This window comes from Myotis yumanensis, unplaced genomic scaffold (genome assembly GCF_028538775.1).
Source record: "Myotis yumanensis isolate MYYU_CA2020_CCGP unplaced genomic scaffold, mMyoYum1.0.hap1 SCAF_16, whole genome shotgun sequence".
In the NCBI taxonomy this organism is placed as follows: domain Eukaryota; kingdom Metazoa; phylum Chordata; class Mammalia; order Chiroptera; family Vespertilionidae; genus Myotis; species Myotis yumanensis.
Window position 1 is genome coordinate 33810447 of NW_027223767.1, and position 17920 is coordinate 33828366.

At 57.0% G+C, this 17920-nt stretch overlaps 1 protein-coding gene across 2 annotated transcripts in view; it reads left to right on the plus strand.

Annotated features, from left to right (window-relative positions):
- MRC2 (mannose receptor C-type 2) overlaps positions 1–17597 on the plus strand; it is a 57420-nt gene extending 39823 nt beyond the window's left edge. The window contains exons 9-30 of one of the 2 annotated variants that reach the window (XM_070393642.1): positions 195–302; positions 2591–2706; positions 3177–3325; positions 3934–4151; positions 5515–5657; positions 6715–6817; positions 7114–7252; positions 7363–7398; positions 7673–7833; positions 7936–8003; positions 8680–8780; positions 9078–9220; positions 12043–12157; positions 12277–12440; positions 12615–12723; positions 13222–13460; positions 13586–13754; positions 13848–13994; positions 14747–14866; positions 15061–15240; positions 16019–16045; positions 16175–17597. In XM_070393642.1, the coding sequence (XP_070249743.1) occupies positions 195–302; positions 2591–2706; positions 3177–3325; positions 3934–4151; positions 5515–5657; positions 6715–6817; positions 7114–7252; positions 7363–7398; positions 7673–7833; positions 7936–8003; positions 8680–8780; positions 9078–9220; positions 12043–12157; positions 12277–12440; positions 12615–12723; positions 13222–13460; positions 13586–13754; positions 13848–13994; positions 14747–14866; positions 15061–15240; positions 16019–16045; positions 16175–16401 (2982 nt within the window). In that variant the 3' untranslated portion in view covers positions 16402–17597. The remainder of the gene's footprint in view (positions 1–194; positions 303–2590; positions 2707–3176; positions 3326–3933; positions 4152–5514; positions 5658–6714; positions 6818–7113; positions 7253–7362; positions 7399–7672; positions 7834–7935; positions 8004–8679; positions 8781–9077; positions 9221–12042; positions 12158–12276; positions 12441–12614; positions 12724–13221; positions 13461–13585; positions 13755–13847; positions 13995–14746; positions 14867–15060; positions 15241–16018; positions 16046–16174) is intronic. The other variant, XM_070393643.1, reaches the window with a different exon arrangement.
- The last annotated feature ends 323 nt before the right edge of the window (positions 17598–17920 follow it).

The window sequence follows — 17920 nt, forward strand, 5'->3', positions numbered from 1 at the left end:
CATCTGCCCCGTGAGGCTTATCCAACTAATTCTACTTTCCCCGTTTTATAGCCTGGAACACAGAGAGGTCAAGCCTCTTGCTCAGAATCACACAGCAAGCAGAGGCAGGGTCGGGTCTAGAAACCTGGTTTGTGAAGGGCTCGGGAGATTTGGGGGAGGAGGGGTGAGACTCCCTCTCATCCTGTTGTCCCCAGGAAGGTCGCTGGAATGACAGTCCCTGTAACCAATCCTTGCCGTCCATCTGCAAGAAAGCGGGCCAGCTGAGCCAGGAGACCACCGAGGAGGACCACGGCTGCCGGAAGGTGAGGGTGCTTCTGGATCTGGGTCCTGGTGGCCAGCAGAGGGGCTCCCGGGAGAAGGGGGGGGGGTGGGAATCTTGCAGCCTCCCGCTGTGTCCGCCCTTCCTGGGCACACCCTGCTTCCCGCTCTCCAAACTGCCCCTCACCAGGAGGAGTGGTGTTGGGTGGGGCGGGGCTGTGGGGGGAAGCAGAGCTCCCCACCCACATTCCTGAACCTCTTCTCCAGGGGGAAGCCATCTCCCAGAGAACAGGCGGTGGCAGTAGGCACCCCTAGTCTGACCAGTCTTTTTTTTTTTTTTTTTTACGTTCAGTTTTGGTCCATGTTTCTTCTTCTTCTTCTTCTTCCTCTTCTTCTTCTTCTTCTTCTTCTTCTTCTTCTTCTTTTTTTTTTTTTTTTTTAATGTTTATTGATTCTAGTGAGAGAGGAAAGGAGAGGGATAGAGAGATAAAAACATGGGCGAGAGAGAAACATCCATCGGCTGCCTCCTGCATACTCCCTTATTGGGGATCGAGCCAACAACCTGGGCATGTGCCCTGACTGGGAATTAAAACACTGGCCTCCTGGTTCATAGGTCGAACTTCAACCACTGTGCCACACCAGCTGGGCATGGCCAGTCTTCACCTGAGTGGAGGCTGCCGGGGTGAGCCCGTGTCCTCTGAGCTCAAGCCATCTGACATAGTGGGTGCCTATCTGTCTGTCTCCTCTGGAGGAATGAGGCCACTGTGGGGTCTCCCTCCTTGTGCTCCAAGCCCCAGGGGCTACCAGATGTTCAGGGAGGGAGGGGAATAAGTGAGTGGGGGAGTGAGTGTAAGGATGAGGGTGAGAGTGGGTGATCCACCCATCTCCCTCCTCCAGCCCCCCAGACCCCGCTCCAGCCCCAGCCGAGCAGGAGTGTGAGTGGTGTAGGTATTTGTGGGGAGGTTGCTCAGAAAGGACACTTTGTGGTGTTTTGGCCCCGACATCCCCATCTGCTAAGGCCACGGTCCTACCAGCCCTTTGCCGGTGTGGTTCTTTGTTTTCCTTTGGATTAAGACCCGTCAGCACGCCCCACCTGCACCCACACTCTTCCCCAGGGTGGAACAGGAAACACCAACAGGCACGCCCTCCAGTGGGGACGCGGGAGGGAATGGACAGGCCCGGCTGAAGAGTCTGGGGGACCAGCATGGCCGGGGAATGGTCTAGGGGCTCTGGCCTGGCCTGGGTGAGGTGGCGGTGGGGGGAAGAGGAATTATTACTAACTGCCCTGCACCAGGGCTGGCCTAGAATGTATGTGTTGGGCTAATTAGCCTGGTTAACACTCTGAGAGAGCCAGTGGTCTTAGCCCAGCCCTTCTGGGCATCTGGGATCCCCCCCCACCCCCACCCCCGCAATACATACACATTCGCACAGTGAGCACACGCTCACCCCCACACACCAGGTTCTCTTCTGCCCTGGCTCCTGCCCAGAGGGCCGCATCTCTCTCCCAACCTCGAGCCCACCCCCAGGCTTCCCACTTCAAGGCCTGCTGGCCGCAAGGGCCCTGGCAGGCACCTGGAGTCACCGTAGCAAGAGCAGGGCTATGGTGAGGACAGGCCAGCCTCTGTGGAGTGGGTTCAAGTCCGGGCTTTACCTTGTAGTGTCTGTATAAAATCAAGTCACTTAATTTCTCTGAGCCTCAGTTCCTCATCTGAAAGGCAGGAGCAGAGAGCCCCTCAGGCTGGCTCAAGGGGAGAGGGGTCTGTGGGATGTGGGGACCAGGTGGGCATCTACTCAGGAGCCGTGGCCTTTCTCCCATCGCTCTGCGACCCCTCGCTGAGGGTCTGTCTCCCCTCCCACCCCCAGGCCAGTCACAGCCTCCACGTCCTCCAGCTTTTCCAGGCCCCGGAGGATCACCCTGCCCCCTCCATGTCCTGGCTGCTCTCCCAGCCTTTTGGCTCTGGTTTCCCAGCCAACTGGCCGTTTTCCCACTGCTTCTCCTGGTTTACATGTTCGAGAGGAGTCTGATGGGCCACTTATCTTTCTGTGCCCGGCCACAGGCAGGTCATGGGCTGCCTCCGACCAGCCATCCTTGGGCTCTGCCTCCTCCCGTGGTCTGGCAGCTGTGGGTAATGGAAGGAGGAATGTGGAGTGACAGGCACAGAATACAGCCCAGGAAGGGCCGTCTCTGCTGTCAGACAGGTCCCTCTGTCCTGTGCCCCGGCCTACAGCACATCCCGTGATGCCGCTGGCATCCCCCTGCCCCAGGATTTATGGGTGAGAGAGGAGTGTCCTCCCCACAGACACCCCTCTTTTGCCCACTCTCTCGAGCCAGGGTTGGAAGTGGCACAGCCCATCCTGCTACTGGCTGGGAGAGGACCAGGTGACCTACAGTGAGGCCCGGCGCCTGTGCACTGACCAGGGCGCTCAGCTGGTCACCATCACCAACAGGTACAGCAAGGGGTGGGTGCCCAGACCAGCCTGCACCTATGTCTTGGCCTCATCTGGCTCCTCCATCAAACGGTGGTGTCCTGTCATCCAGCACAGAAGGATCTGAGTCCTTTGGGCCCCAACTGGCACCAGGGCCTTTTTCTAATATTGTCACAAGGAGGACTCCTGATTATTCAGCAACTCCGGTGTGGGGTGGGCCTGGGCAGGGGCACAAACAGGTATAGGTGTGGGCTGGATGCCCAAGAGAGGCCTTGGCTGTGTCTAATTTTCTCTACACGCTTCTCAGCCAGGCACAGAGGGCAGCTGGGTTGCTGTGTGTTAGCTGCAGGGTCCCCAGGGGTCCCCACTTCCCTAACCGAGTTACTAATTGGACACAGCACCTTAGCTCCAGGAGCGGGGCATCTGGCTTGGGGCCCAGGGAGTGGAGGGGGAGCCCAGGCCTAACCCCTTGACCAGCCACTTTACCGCAGGTTCGAACAGGCCTTCGTCAGCAGCCTCATCTACAATTGGGACGGCGAGTACTTCTGGACCGCCCTGCAGGACCTCAACAGCACCGGCTCCTTCCGCTGGCTCAGTGGGGATGAGGTCATGTACACCCACTGGAACCGGGACCAGCCTGGTGAGCCCCGCCTCCACGGCACTCAGTCAGCCTCTTTCTCTGACTTCCGAGGGGGGCCTGTCCTGCCAGGACCAAGACCAGGGCTTCCCAGTGCACTGATCATTCACGCAGTGAGGGGAAGCCGCTAGGAGAACAGGGTCTGCAGCCATACCACCCGCCTCAGACCCTGACTCTGCTGTTTATTGGCTGCATATCTTTGAGCCTCAGTTTCCTCACCTGGGAAGTGGAGATACTGGTACTTTCCTCATGGGATTGATGTGAGGCTTAAATGATTCGTATATGTAAAGCACTTAGACTAGTGAGCACAATATAAGTGCTTGCTATTATTATTATTACCATTTCACATGCATTATCTTCTTTAACCCTTGTAATAACCTGCTGAGGTAGATGGTGAAACAAGTTCAGAGAGGTTAAGCAACTTGCCTAAGAGCTCACAGGAGTAAACACAGAGTTAGGACTCTACCCCCATTCCCTTCCGCCTGGGCTCCAACCTCACAGACTGTATCCCTGCAGAGATGGCCACGCTGCTGGTGGTGTTCCACAGGGATGAGGGAGAGCCGAGGCATGGCTCCTCCTCAGCATACAGGTGTCCCTTCTCTCTCCTGCAGGGTACAGCCGTGGGGGCTGCGTGGCCCTGGCCACGGGCAGCGCCATGGGGCTGTGGGAGGTGAAGAACTGCACCACGTTCTGGGCTCGTTACATCTGCCGGCAGAGCCTGGGCACACCAGTGACGCCCGAGCTGCCTGGGCCAGACCCCACACCCAGCCTTACTGGTTCCTGTCCCCAGGGCTGGGCCTCAGACCCCAAACTTCGGCACTGCTATAAGGTAGGTAGCCCTTGGGCATGAGGGGAGGGAGAGAAGGTAGAGCAAAGAGGCAGCTCACCTTGGGGGGAGGTGGGTTCCCAGTGGGACCCAGACACAATCCATACGGTAGCTCCGAAAACACTTTTCCCCACATCGGACTACAGACAGAGAGCATTTCTGGTAGAACTCTTGTCAGTGGAATCTGAGACCTGGCACATAGTAGGTGCTCAGTAAACTTATAAGGAATTGATGAGACCATACAGATCATTGGTTTCAGAGGTTTCCAGAGTGGCCAGGCTAGAGAGCTTGACAAATAGAAAATCTTCAGCCCTGGCTGGTGTTGCTCAGTGGCTAGTGTTGGCCCGAACACTGAAGGGTCGTGAGTTTGATTCCAGGTCAAGGGCACTTATCTGGGTTGCAGGTTTGATCCCTGGCCCCCACTTGAACCCATATAGGAGGCAACCAATAGATGTGTCTCTCTCATATCGATGTTTCTCTCTCCCCCCCTCCCTCCTTCCCTCCCTCCCACTCTCTCTAAAAATCAGTGGGAAAAATATCCTCAGGGGAGGATTAACAAAAAAGAAATCCTATATAATAAAAGCCTAATATGCTAAGTGTCCGGTCGTCTGGTTGGCCATTCAACCAATCAAAGCGTAAAATGCTACTGATATGCTAAGGCTCGCTATGACGTGCACTGGCCACCAGGGGGCAGATGCTCTGATGAGTAGGTTAGTTTGCTGCTGGGGTCCGGCCGATTGGGACTGAGCAAGACGGGACAGACATACCCTGGAGCCCTCCCGCGGTCCCTCCCCAGCTGGCCAACCTCCCGCATCCCTCCCCAGCCCCGATTGTGCACTGGTGGGGTCCCTTGGCCTGGCCTGCGCCCTCTCACAATCCAGGCTGAGGGACCCTCTCCCTCCCCGCCCCCCGTGTGCACGAATTTCATGCACCAGGCCTCCAGTTTTTTTAATAAAATAAAATCTTCAGGTTGTCTTTATAGAAATTGGGATTCACTAGGTAGGGATGGGGCCTGATAGTTTGTATTTTTAAACCCCATGGTTTTGGGAGCCACTGATGTAGTCCATGATCTTTTATCTGAAGTCCAGGGAGGTGAAGGGACTTGCCCACAGCAAACTGTGGCTCTGCTGGGGTGAGAGCCCAGATCTCCTGGTTAGGGGGACTGGGCAGTGACGTGTTCCAGGAGCTGTTTGTCAGCTCCCTCCTCTGGGGCTCATTCCCTGATGAGCAGGTTTGTCTAAACTGGCCTGGAACCCTGTCCAGTGAGGCCCCAGCCCCCTCCCCACTGCTGCCATGGGAGGGCAGGTGTCCCCTGGGGAGGTGGGCCAGTGGGGACAGCTTGAACAGCTGAACTCTGCTCCTGCAGGTGTTCAGCTCAGAGCGGCTGCAGGACAAGAAGAGATGGGCCCAGGCCCAGGGCGCCTGTCAGGAGTTGGGGGCCCAGCTGCTGAGCCTGGCCAGCTATGAGGAGGAGCACTTTGTGGCCAACATGCTCAACAAGATCTTCGGGTACTGAGCCTGGGGTGGTGGCCTGCGTGCCTGTGTGTGTGACTCTGCAGGGCAGGGTGAAGGCTGCTCCAGGGAGGCCTGTGTGAGGGCTCGGAGTGACCTGTGTATCTGTTCCTGGTGCCAGGACCATCTGTCCTCCTCGACGAGCCCTGGTGTCCCTGGAATCGGAGGCCTGGTGTTGCCCACCAGTGTCTCAGTGCCAGCAACACCCGCCTCCCCAGACTCACAAACTTTTACCCAAGTAACTGCCCTCCCTCACCCTCCTCCATTGCAAAACCTTGTTGAAGCTGATCCAAGTTGAGTGTTTTCTCCCCACCCTACACCATCCCATAGTGACACACACTCCTCAACAAAAAGTGTTTCCTGAAAGACAGGAGGAGAACGGCTGCAAAAGTGAGCATTTGCCCAGGGAGGTCCCCCCAGGCCCTCATCTCTGTCCTCTGGGCTCTGGCATCCTATGACACACACAGCACCTGTAAGCCCCTCAGCACCGGGAACAGTCCCTGAGGTCCAGGCTCCCTGAGGTCCAGGGCTGTTTCCTCGCAGTGAATGTCACGATGACATTATTTCACTAGTAATTATAATAGCTCATATTTATCGCTTCTCACCCGACACCAGGTACTGTGCTAAACATTCACTCCTCCCAGCAACCCTGGGAAGTAGATACTATCATTGGCCCTGTGGGCTGATAGGTTGGGTTGGTCACCGAGCTGGTCCATGGGTGAACCAGGCCTAGATTCCAGGTTTACCTGCTTCCAGAGCCCCAGGTCTGTCCATCCACCCACTTCCTAAACTCCCTCCAGTGGAAACCTTCAGTCTTGTTGGCAGAGCAAACCCCACCCAAAGGGCAGCCAGGGAAGGGAGCCAGACCACCCACTGCCCCATGAGCTGGGCGCGGGGTCCAGTGTCGGCCCCCCTTTCCCCAGGAGGGTGAAGCCTCGATGGAGAGGCCCCAGGCCCTTGGGACTAACCAGCCCAGAGCTGCCAGGGGCAGGGGGTTGATTGACACTTCTCTCCCTCCCATCTCTTCTGTCCCAACCCCTGGGCTGTGCTGAAGTGAATCTGAGCCCGAGATCCACGAGCAGCACTGGTTCTGGATCGGCCTGAATCGTCGGGACCCCAGTGGGGGTCAGAGCTGGCGCTGGAGCGATGGCCTTGGGGTAAGAGGGGGGTCGGGTCCTGATGGGGTGAGCGGGGGCCGGGTGGTGGGCGGGGCTAGGTCGTGGGCGTGGTCTGTTGGGGCGGGGCGGGGCCTGGAGAGGGGTGAGATTTGTCAGAGGTTAGGTCTCTCTCTACCTTGGGCTGGAGGGAAGGTAAAGGAAAGGGCCGGTGGGGGCGTGCAGCCCAGGTTGGGGGTTCCCAGCTCAGTCCAGGTCTCTTGTTCGTCTGTTCTGGGGACGGGGGCAGCTTGCGCCTCGTGCCTCAGGACCCTCTCCCACTCTGACCCCGTCTGCAGTTCTCTTATCACAATTTTGACCGGAGCCGGCACGACGATGACGACATCCGGGGCTGTGCGGTGCTCGACCTGGCCTCCCTGCAGTGGGTGGCCTTGCAGTGCGAGACGCAGCTGGACTGGATCTGCAAGATCCCGCGAGGTGGAGTGGGTGGCTCTGGGGGCCTGGGCATGGGGCGCAGGGCGGCAGCCAGGGGATCCAGGGAGGGTCTCCTTTTCCTGCAGCGTCTCTGTCCACGTTGTTCCCTGCAGGCTCGGAAGTGCGGGAGCCTGCCGGCAGCCCTCAAGGTGAGGCCCCCCTGTGTACCCCCGCCCCTCCCCTCCTCAGAGCAGTCCAGAAAGGGGAAGGGTCATCACCTCCAGGGTAGGGCCTGGCTGGGACAGAATGAAGAGAGTTACGGGTTCCGGCCAAGAGATAGGGCACCCTCAGCTCCATTGGTCTGGGTCCGCTGGACTCCCAGGCCCGCCTGCCCTGGCTCTGCCCTGGACCCACCTTGTCCTCCAAGGCCTGGCAGGCAGCTCCAGCCGGGCCACCACTCCCACGCTGGCATTGCCCCTGCAGGCCGGCAGGAATGGCTGCGTTTCCAGGAGGCCGAGTACAAGTTCTTCGAGCACCACTCCACGTGGACTCAGGCCCAGCGCATCTGTACGTGGTTCCGCGCTGAGCTGGCCTCCGTGCACAGCCAGGATGAGCTGGACTTCCTGGGACACAACCTGCAGAAGGTGGGCATGCGAGAGAGCAGGGGGAGAAGCGGGCACACAAGCGGGCAGAGCTAGCAGCCAAAGAGGCCCTGCAACTCTGACTTGCCCACCCGGCTTCCTTAGTTCTCCCGGGGCCAGGAGCAACACTGGTGGATCGGCCTGCACAGCTCAGAGAGCGATGGGCGCTTCAGGTAGGGGGCAGGTGGATGGAGGGCGGGGCAGGGGGCAGCAGGTGTGGGCGAGGGCACTTGCATGGATGGCTAGCCTCGGCCCCAGGCTGGAGGTAGGGACACTGCACCACACAGACACGGATAGGCCTGGGTCTGAATTTAGATCTGCCCCTCGATGGCTGTGTGACCTCGAGCAAGTGGCTTAACCTTTCTGGGCCTCACTGTTCTCATCTGAATATGAAAATAATGAGGTATTAGAAATAAGGTATGTGAAGTCCTGAGCACAGCATCCAGCACATTGTTGGGCACGAAATCATGGCAGCTGGAGTCACTTGTGAATAAAGCCCCCTCAGGACTTGGGGAAGAACATAATGACGGGCCAGAAGGGGCCTCATCCTAGGCAGAGCCCACCTACATATGAAGTGCCTGGAGCGCACAGGTATCAGCACCCCGTTGCTTTGGAGCCCTGCCCTGGGATTAGACGACTTTTCTAGTGAGAGAAATCAGTGCCCCAGGATGCACCGGGTCCTTTGGTCCCCAGCTGCACTGAGCACTGTAGTCCCACTTCTCAGCCTATAGATGAGCTCCTAAAACATGGGTCCTTCGCCAGCCCCTCTTCCATGGCCTTCATTGTTGCATACGGGGGAGGGGAGGCCTGGGCCAGTGTTGGAGTCACCCCTGCGTGGTGCCATTGCAGGTGGACAGATGGTTCCATTATAAACTTCATCTCCTGGGCACCTGGCAAACCTCGGCCCATCGGCAAGGATAAGAAGTGTGTGTACATGACTGCCAGCCGAGGTGAGGGCGAGGTGGGGCAGAGAGGGTGCGGAAGCTGAGGAGAGGGTCGATGTTGGGGGCAGTAAGGTGAGCCTGTGCAGGGGTCATCAGTCTCTTATCTTCTGTGTTCCCACAACTCAAGAAGGGCTAACCAGAGAGGGGAGGGCCTGTCCTCAGGGTTCCACCGCCAGAGAACTTGAGTACAGAGTTGGCACAGGGACCTGAGCCCCAGCTCAGCCTCCTCAGGGCATGAGAGGAGGGTGCTGCCAGCCCTGAGTTGGGGGAGGGGGTGACTGTTCTCTCCTCCCCTTTCTGCAGAGGACTGGGGGGACCAGAGGTGCCTGACAGCCTTGCCCTATGTCTGCAAACGCAGCAACAAAACCAGAGAGACACAGCCCCTCGACCTGCCACCCACCGTCCGGGGGGGCTGCCCCTCTGGCTGGAGCCAGTTCCTCAACAAGGTAGGAGGTTGGGGGGGTGGACAACACAGGGAGTCAGGGGAGAGGACATGAACACGAGAAGCCCTAGCCTCAGGAGTCCTGGCCCTTGGCAACATCAACATTGTGGCCTCTTGCCGGTGCCCACTAACCTCTCCTGGGCTCCCCGGCCAGGGCTGGACTCCTTGGAAAATGACTCATGTAGTAGCACCTCCTGGTCGTCCAAATCGTTTGGTGAGTTTTGTAGATCAGCAGTCGTTAAACTTTTTTTTTTATTAAAGACTTTTTATTGATTTTTACTGAGAGAGTGAGAGAGAGAGAAACATCGATGTGGGAGCAAAACATTGATCGACTACCTCCTACACACTTTCAGTGGTGACCAAGCCCACAACCCAGGCGTGTGCCCTCACTGGGAATTGAACCATTCACCCCTCAGTGCACAGGTTGATGCCCAACCAACTGAGCCACACGGGCCAGGGCTCGTTAAACGTTTTGATCTATTAGGAAAACAAAATACTGAACATAAAGTGTGTGTGTACATTATATATATATGTGTGTGTGTGTGTGTGTCTACAAAAGATATATATTTACCTCCATGCGAATATGACTAATATATATATGAAAATATGCATGAGAACAAAACCATACGAAGCATGAGCTAAAGATTTAAATACAGTATTTTTAAGTTTTTAACTTTTCCTGTCTTAGTAGTATGAAAAAATTGTGCTCACTCAAAAATCATCAATCATAATCACTATTATGTGGCTGAATGTTCCTCATTTAAAAACATCTTGGTCCGACACTTTGTGATTCATGACTCACAGGTCTTGTTTGAAGTTCAGATTATTTCCAAACATGATTTTAATGGTTGTTGCTGATTAAAAAGTTGCTTCACAAAAGACGAGTAGATGGAAGGGAAAGATGTTCATCCATCACTGGCTGGGCTTTCTGAGCAATTCTCTCCATTTTTCAGTCCTTCTACCCCTATTAAACAGTCTGCCTCATAAACTAACCAGAAAACCTGATCAAGTAGTTTTTGTTTGTTTTTAATTTTTTAAAATATATTTTTATTGATTTCAGAGAGGAACGGAGAGAGAGAGAGAGAGAGAGAGAGAGAGAGAGAGAAACATCAATGATGAGAGAGAATCATTGACTGGCTGCCTACTGCATGCCCCCTACTGGGGATCGAACCTATATCCCTGGGCATGTACCCTGACCAGGAATTGAACCTGTGACCTCCTGGTTCATGGGTTGATGCTCACACTGGCTGGGCTTGTTTTTTTTTTTTTTTCAATTGTTGACAATTAGATGTCCCCCACCCCCGCTTTTGCTCCCCTCCACCCTGCCCGCTACCCACCCCAGGCCTTCAGTGCACTATTGTCTGTGTCCATGGGCAATGCATATAAGCATAGAAGTTCTTTGGTTAATCTCTCCCTGCTCCCCCATCCCCCTTCCCTCTGAGATCTGTCAGTCTGTTCCATGCTTCCATGCCTCTGGACCTATTTTGTTCATCACTTTATTTTGTTTATTCGATTCCTCATAGAAGTGAGATCATGTGATAGTTGTCATTCTCTAACTGGCTTATTTCGCTTAGTGTAATAATCTCAAAATACTCCCTTTAGAGTGTGAATTTCTTTCTAAAAGTGGTTCTGTTTGCACACTGGGCTGATTAGACCATCATTGTTTTCACTAGTGGCTAAAGGGAGCTTATCACAGGAAGAGAAGGTCACCATTTCCTTCTTGTTTGCGCTGGCACCATTAGCACAGGCTTCAGCCCACGCTTCTTTGCAGGATATCGCAAGACCACTTGGCCTGACTGTGAGGATTAGATCAGGTCACCTTAGATAATATAATCCATAATTCTTTGTCATACGTTGGAGTACAGCCAGGCTTTTAGTATCATGGAGCTCTTCCTCTCAGAATACTCAAGCAAATATTATTCCTCTTCTATTAAAAAAAAAAGTAAGGCATGTGTATTATTAAGACTTTGGAAAATACAGAAAGAAAATAAAACTCACCCACACTCTCCAGAGATAACCACCATCAGTATTAGTTACTCCCCTTCCTGCCTTTTCCCACGTAATTGAGTTCATATTAAGTAACGCAGTTTCGTGGCCAGCTCTCCCCCCGCCCCCCCCGCCCCCCGCCGTGTTGTATTTGAGCATTTTCCCATGTCATTAAATTTTTCCAAAAATTATTCTCATGGCTTCTTCCACCTCATAGGAAACAGAATATATCTTACATACATTCTTTCTCGATCGCACCGCCTCTGAGCAGAAAATGACTGTAAATCATTAATTTTCGAAGACATAGTCTTCACTTGATGAAGATTTCCCACACGGGGCCGGGGGGCGGGGGGGGGGGTCCTTCAACCTTATGGAAGTAAGGCGGGTGGGAACAGAGAAGCATGACATGGCAAGAGTTAGAAGCTGCCGCCTCACAAAGGTCATTCAAAAACACAGATAAAAGTATCCCGTAGATAATGTATGTTCGAAGGGCTAGGTAACAGATTTCAGACGACACTTCGAAGGCGTTGAGCAAAAAGCGAGACGGCGCTGTCCATCCTCCCGGTGCTTGGCCGGCTGCTGTTCTCACGGGCAGTGGAGCGTCGGTGGCCTGAAGAAGTCCTCCCACTCAAACCTCCTCAGGGTGTGGGCAAGTGCAAGCGATCTGCTGTGCCAGGTTCAGAGGGGGCTCAAGCCATGTTCAAGGAGACCCCAGGGTCCTGGTTCTGAGAGCCCCCGAAGCCTCCCCAGGGCCCACGGCTGAGGGGTACATGGTGGAGTTTCTGGGCTGGTGGGACGGGGAGGTGGGGCTGGACATCACGCCTCCCCTTCCTCCCCCAGTGTTTCCGAATCCAGGGCCAGGACCCCCAGGACCGGGTGAAGTGGTCAGAGGCACAGTTCTCCTGCGATCAGCAAGAGGCCCAGCTGCTCACCATTGTGAACCCCTTAGAGCAAGGTAGGGCCAGCCCCTGGGGAGCCCCCAGTGTCCTCTGACACAGTCCCCAGAAATGGCCAGTGCAGAGCGAGCAGGGGGCTGCCCTGTCGCTCACAACGCTCTCTTCTGGGGGCCTGTAGCCTTCATCACAGCCAGCCTGTTCAACGTGACCTTTGACCTTTGGATTGGCCTCCATGCCTCGCAGAAGGACTTCCAGTGGGTGGAGCCAGGGCCTCTACTGTACGCCAACTGGGCACCAGGGGAGCCCTCTGGCCCTAACCCTGCTCCCAGCGGCAACATACCGGTGAGGAAGCCCTCCCCACTCTCCTTGGCCACCACCCCCTGCCCCGCCGCCCTAGCTTGCCTTCACTCCCCGGGTCCCCCCTCTTCCAGCTCTTTGCTGATAGTGCCTTTTGGGGGCAGTGGCACAAGGTGGAGGCAGCTGCTGGGGCTCCCCTGAGCAGCTCCTTCCCCCCAGACCAGCTGTGCGGTGGTGCTGCACAGCCCCTCCTCCCACTTCACTGGCCGCTGGGATGATCGGAGCTGCACGGAGGAGACACACGGCTTCATCTGCCAGAAGGACACGGGTACGTGGGACCAGTGACCTTGGAAACCCCAGCACTGGGCCAGCCGCTCTGGGCCATGCCGGGAGGAATGAAGCAGGGCTCCTGACCTCACCCCCAGAGTCTCGTATCTGCTGGGGAAGCAGATGGGCAGGAAGGCCCAGTGCCAATCAGAGGGAAAGGCAGGTCTTGGGAGGAAGGTTGGGGGAATGAAAGGCTGACCAGGAAAAACCAGACCCCAGGCATCCGCGGTGTCGAGCACCCTGAGGTCTGACTGAGGCGCCTGCAGCTCCGTGCGTGGGTTCCTCTGCCCTGGGTTCTGGGGAAGGGACAGGTGAAGGCTCTAACTTGCTCCCTGGCTTATTAGCAAGAATATGTCATGAATCATAACCGTGACCAACACTCACTGTGCCCAGTGGAGACCTGGTCTCTGCCTGAGACCTGGGGCTCCCCCAGCCTCATGCCTGGGAATGGGGTGAGGGAGGCAGAGCCCGGCCTGAGCCCCGTCTCCTTTCCCTGTAGACCCCTTGCTGAGCCCGTCCCCAGCAGCATCACCCCCTGCCCCGGGCACTGAGCTCTCCTACCTCAACGGCACCTTCCGGCTGCTGCAGAAGCCACTGAGCTGGCATGACGCCCTCTTGCTGTGTGAGAGCTACAACACCAGCCTGGCACGCGTGCTTGAGCCCTACACCCAGGCCTTCCTCACACAGGCCGCCCGAGGGCTGCGCGCACCGCTCTGGATCGGGCTGGCCAGTGAAGAGGTCAGCTACCCAAACCCCCCCGCCCCCCGATTTCCCTCCTCTCCCTTCTGAACCCCCTGCCTTCCCTGCCCCCACCTCCTTGGCTGGTCCCCTTCCTCCCACCCTGATGGCCGCCTCCTGCCCAGGGCTCCCGGCGGTACTCCTGGGTCTCGGAGGAGCCACTGAGCTACGTGGGCTGGCAGGACAGGGAGCCCCAACATATAGGGGGCTGCGCCTACGTGGATGTGGATGGGGCCTGGCGCACGGCCAGCTGTAAAGCCAAGTTGCAGGGGGCTGTGTGTGGAGTTCACCATGGTGAGTGCCCACCCGCTAGGGGGGAGGAGTGGGTAGGACGTGGGCCGTCTGGGGAGGACTCGGGGCCACTTCCTCAATCCTGCACCCCCACAGGGCCCCCTCCCCGAAGAATAAACTACCATGGCAGCTGCCCCCAGGACCTGGCCGAGTCTTCGTGGATTCCCTTCCGGGAGCACTGTTACTCCTTCCACTTGGAGCTGAAGCTGGGCCACAAGGAGGCGCTGCAGCACTGCCAGCGAGGTGGGCAGGGCAGGCGAGAGCCCATGGGTCTTTGCAGTGGTGACCCCTCTCGTGGACACTCAGACCCCATGAACGCAGTCTCCAAGCTACACTCTTCCCCTAGGCACTCACACAGAAGTGCCCGTCGCGTTCCCATAGACCAGTGGTTCTCAACCTTCTGAAATATATTTTATTGATTTTTTTACAGAGAGGAAGGGAGAGAGACAGAGAGCTAGAAACATTGATGAGAGAGAAACATCGATCAGCCGCCTCCTGCACACCTCCTACTGAGGATGTGCCTGCAACCAAGGTACATGCCCCTGACCAGAATCGAACCTGGGACCTTTCAGTCCACAGGACAACGCTCTATCCACTGAGCCAAACTGGTCACGGCAAGCCTTCTGGCCCTTTAAATACAGTTCCTCATGTTGTGACCCAACCATAAAATTATTTTCGTTGCTACTTCATAACTGTAATGTTGCTACTGATATGAATCGTAATGTAAATATCTGATATGCAGGATGGTCTTAGGCGACCCCTGTGAGTGGGTCGTTCGACCCCCAAAGGGGTCACGACCCACAGGTTGAGAAGCGTTCCCATACACAGAGCGTAGGTGCCATTACATGTTTGCACCCCTCCCGGCTATGCACACATGAATGCAGGGACCCCACACCATCCTCTACTCAGCCTGCCAGAGAGGGGGCTGGGGCCTTGGGGGGCTCTGCTGCCTGGGGAGATGCGCCTGCCCTGACGTGGACCTCGCTTGTGTCCAGTGGGTGGGACGGTCCTGTCCATTCGGGATGAGATGGAGAACGTGTTTGTCTGGGAGCACCTGCAGAGTTCTGAGGACCAGAGTCGGGGCGCCTGGCTAGGCATGCACTTCAACCCCAAAGGTGGGTACCCCGTGTGGGGGGTGGGGAGGGGAAAGCTCTGGCTGTAGGGAGATGCCCTTCACTAGGGCGTGGGGGGGGGGGTGAGGACTTGTGGGAGGGAGAATGGGTACTCGAACAGGCTTGCTCCCTCCCACCTGCTCCTGCTCTGCCTTGTCTGTCTTCCCCGCACCCCCTCAGTGCCTTCTCCCCCACAGGAGGCACCCTGGTCTGGCAGGACAACACCGTTGTGAACTACTCCAACTGGGGGCCCCCTGGCCTGGGCCCCAGCATGCTGAGCCACAACAGCTGCTATTGGATCCAGAGCAGCAGCGGGCAGTGGCGGCCCGGCGCCTGCACCAACATCACCATGGGCGTTGTCTGCAAGCTCCCTCAAGGTGAGTGCCCTGCCAGGCACGCAGCTCAGCCTTCTCCCACCCCCTCGAAGCTGGCAGGGCTGGGGCCAGGGGCCACTGCTCCTTCTGCAGGAGACACAGAGCAGGGGAAGGCATGAACAGACAGGCCTGGGGCTGCCGGAGCCCTCCCCCGGGGTAAATTGGTCTGTAGGAAGGACTGGCTCTTCCACAAGTTACTAAGCTAGACAGCAAACCTGTCATTTTGTAATGGTTAAGGGCATGGACAGGGTTCAAGCCCCGGGCAGACCACTTACCGACGCTGAGACCTTGGGCCAGTTACTTAAACTCTGTGGCCTCAGTTTCCTCTGATGTAAAACTAGAGGCCCAGTGCATGAAATTTGTGCGGGGGGGGCGGGGAGGGGGTCCCTCAGCTTTGCCTGCGCCCTATTGCAGTCCGGCAGTGCAGGAGCCCTCAGGGGATGTCCCACTGACTGTCTGCCCCGTGGTGGTCAGGGCACATCATGGCGACTGGTCAATTGGTCGACTGTCTGCCCTCTGTGGTCAGTGCATGTCATAGTGAGTGGTTGAGTGGCCTTAGCATATCATTAGCATATTATGCTTTGATTGGTTGAACAGCCAACTGGATGACCCGACACTTAGCATATTAGGCTTTTATTATATAGGATGGGGATAGTAACAGAACCTACAAGATTAAATGAGCTAATGAAGTGTCAGCACTCAGCGGGCTCTATCTGTGTTTGTTTCTTCTTCTTCTGACTATTACTACTTCTACTAACTGCCCCCCCACCTTTCCCTGCAGCCCAGGAGAGCAGCTTCGCCCCATCAGGTGAGTGGAAGGCAGAGCTGAGACTCCTCTCCGCTACCCCCCCCGCCCCATCTGGGCGGCTGGCGGTGGGGCAGGGCTGCCCGGCAGTGGCGGTGCTTCTTGACCGAGGGGGTGTCCGTCTTGCCACAGCAGCGCTCCCAGAGAACCCGGCGACCCTGGTGGTGGTGCTGATGGCAGTGCTGCTGCTCCTGGCCCTGGTGACCGCGGCCCTGATCCTCTACCGGAGGCGACAGAGTGTGGAGCGTGGGGCCTTCGAGGGTGCACGCTACAGCCGCAGCAGCGCCTCCGGCCCCGGCGAGGCCACGGAGAAGAACATTCTGGTGTCTGACATGGAAATGAACGAGCAGCAGGAGTAGAGCCAAGGGAGTGGGCAGGCCCCGGGCAGGAGGAGCTGGGTCCGCTGGGCCCCCCACCAGCTACCAGTGCAGATGGCCTTTGGAGGGATGTCCTTGGGAGCTGCTGTTGGGGGCTGGGGCTGGGCAGAGCCTGGGCTGGTGGGGTCCCTCCCTCCCATTAGGGCTGGGCTGAGCCCTGGCTGAGTGCACGTGGTGTCTCCCTTTTTGGGGTCCTGAGGTCTAAGGCCTTGTCACCTGGGCTTGTGCCGCCATGGTAACCAGAGACAGAATGGAAGCCTCTTTATCCCCAGCCCTCGCCCTCTCCCTCCCCCACCGCTGGGCCTGCTGACCAAGCCCCAGAACCCTCGCATTGCAGAGCCTGAGGAGCCTCCGCTGAACCCTCAGCCAGCCTCTGTCGCTTCTCTCCTTCCCACCTGGCAGCCTCAGCTCTGAGCCCGTTGCCCTGGTCCCTCTCCCTGCTTCTCACCTGTCCCTTCCTTCTGAGCCAGGGTCCAGGGGTTTGGGGAGTCTTCTTGCTCTGAGTGGGGGTCAGTTTGAGGGGTCCGAGCATCCATCACTCCTGTGCCTGCTGGGGTGGCCTTGGGGTGTGGCAGGGGTGGCCTGGGTCTGGCCTGAGGACCAGGGCTCCGCTGTGGTGTCAGCTGGACTGGAGACAGGACCAGGGAGAGAGACGCTCAACCTCCTGGGGCGACTGGGCAAGGCTGGGGTGTCATCTCCTGCCGGTTGGGAGAGGGCTCTAAAAAGTCCCTGAAGAGTCCCCTGTGGGGACCAAAATAAGTTCCTCTAATGTTTCCAGCTTCTGGCTCTGGTTTGGAGAGAGAGGAGGGGTTGGCGGAGCCTGGGACGGCTCCAGGGGCGCCCTCTTGTGGGGCTCAGAGGAACAGCACCCTTGCTCCTGGAGTGGCCCATGCCGGGAGCCCACTCAGTGCCTTTCCAAGAGGCCGAACCCCAGCCCACAGCGGAGTGTGCGGCCAGTCCTGGTGCCACAGTGCGGACAATGTGAACATGGACTCAAAAACATGGTCCTTTTTTTGTAGTTTTTTAATGTGCCTTTATTGTCAAAAAGAAAAAGGAAAAAAGAAAAGCACACAAATAAAACACCTGTAAGAGGCTTGCGAGAGGGGTTCCTGCCTTGTCCTGTCGTGGGCCTTGTTCCTCATATCGCTTACGAGATAAATGGCATTCCTGAGCTGGCATCGCTTGTTATTTCTGCATCTACCTCGGCCCCACCGGGACACCCTCACTCTGGTCTCTTCTTCCCGGACCTTGCCTTTCGGGGCCTGCTCCCCCTTCTCTCTCTGTTCCTGGGGAGGTGTGAGGTTTGCATGTGTGTGTGTGTGTGTGTGTGTGAGGTGTGTGTGTGTGAGGTGTGTGTGTGTGTGTGTGTGTGTGTGTGTGAGGTGTGTGTGTGTGTGTGAGGTGTGTGTGTGTGTGTGTGTGTGAGAGCGAGCGAGCGAGCGAGCGCTCGGGCAACTTAACTTTCAACAGGTGTAAATGGGAGAACAGGACTCACCTCCTA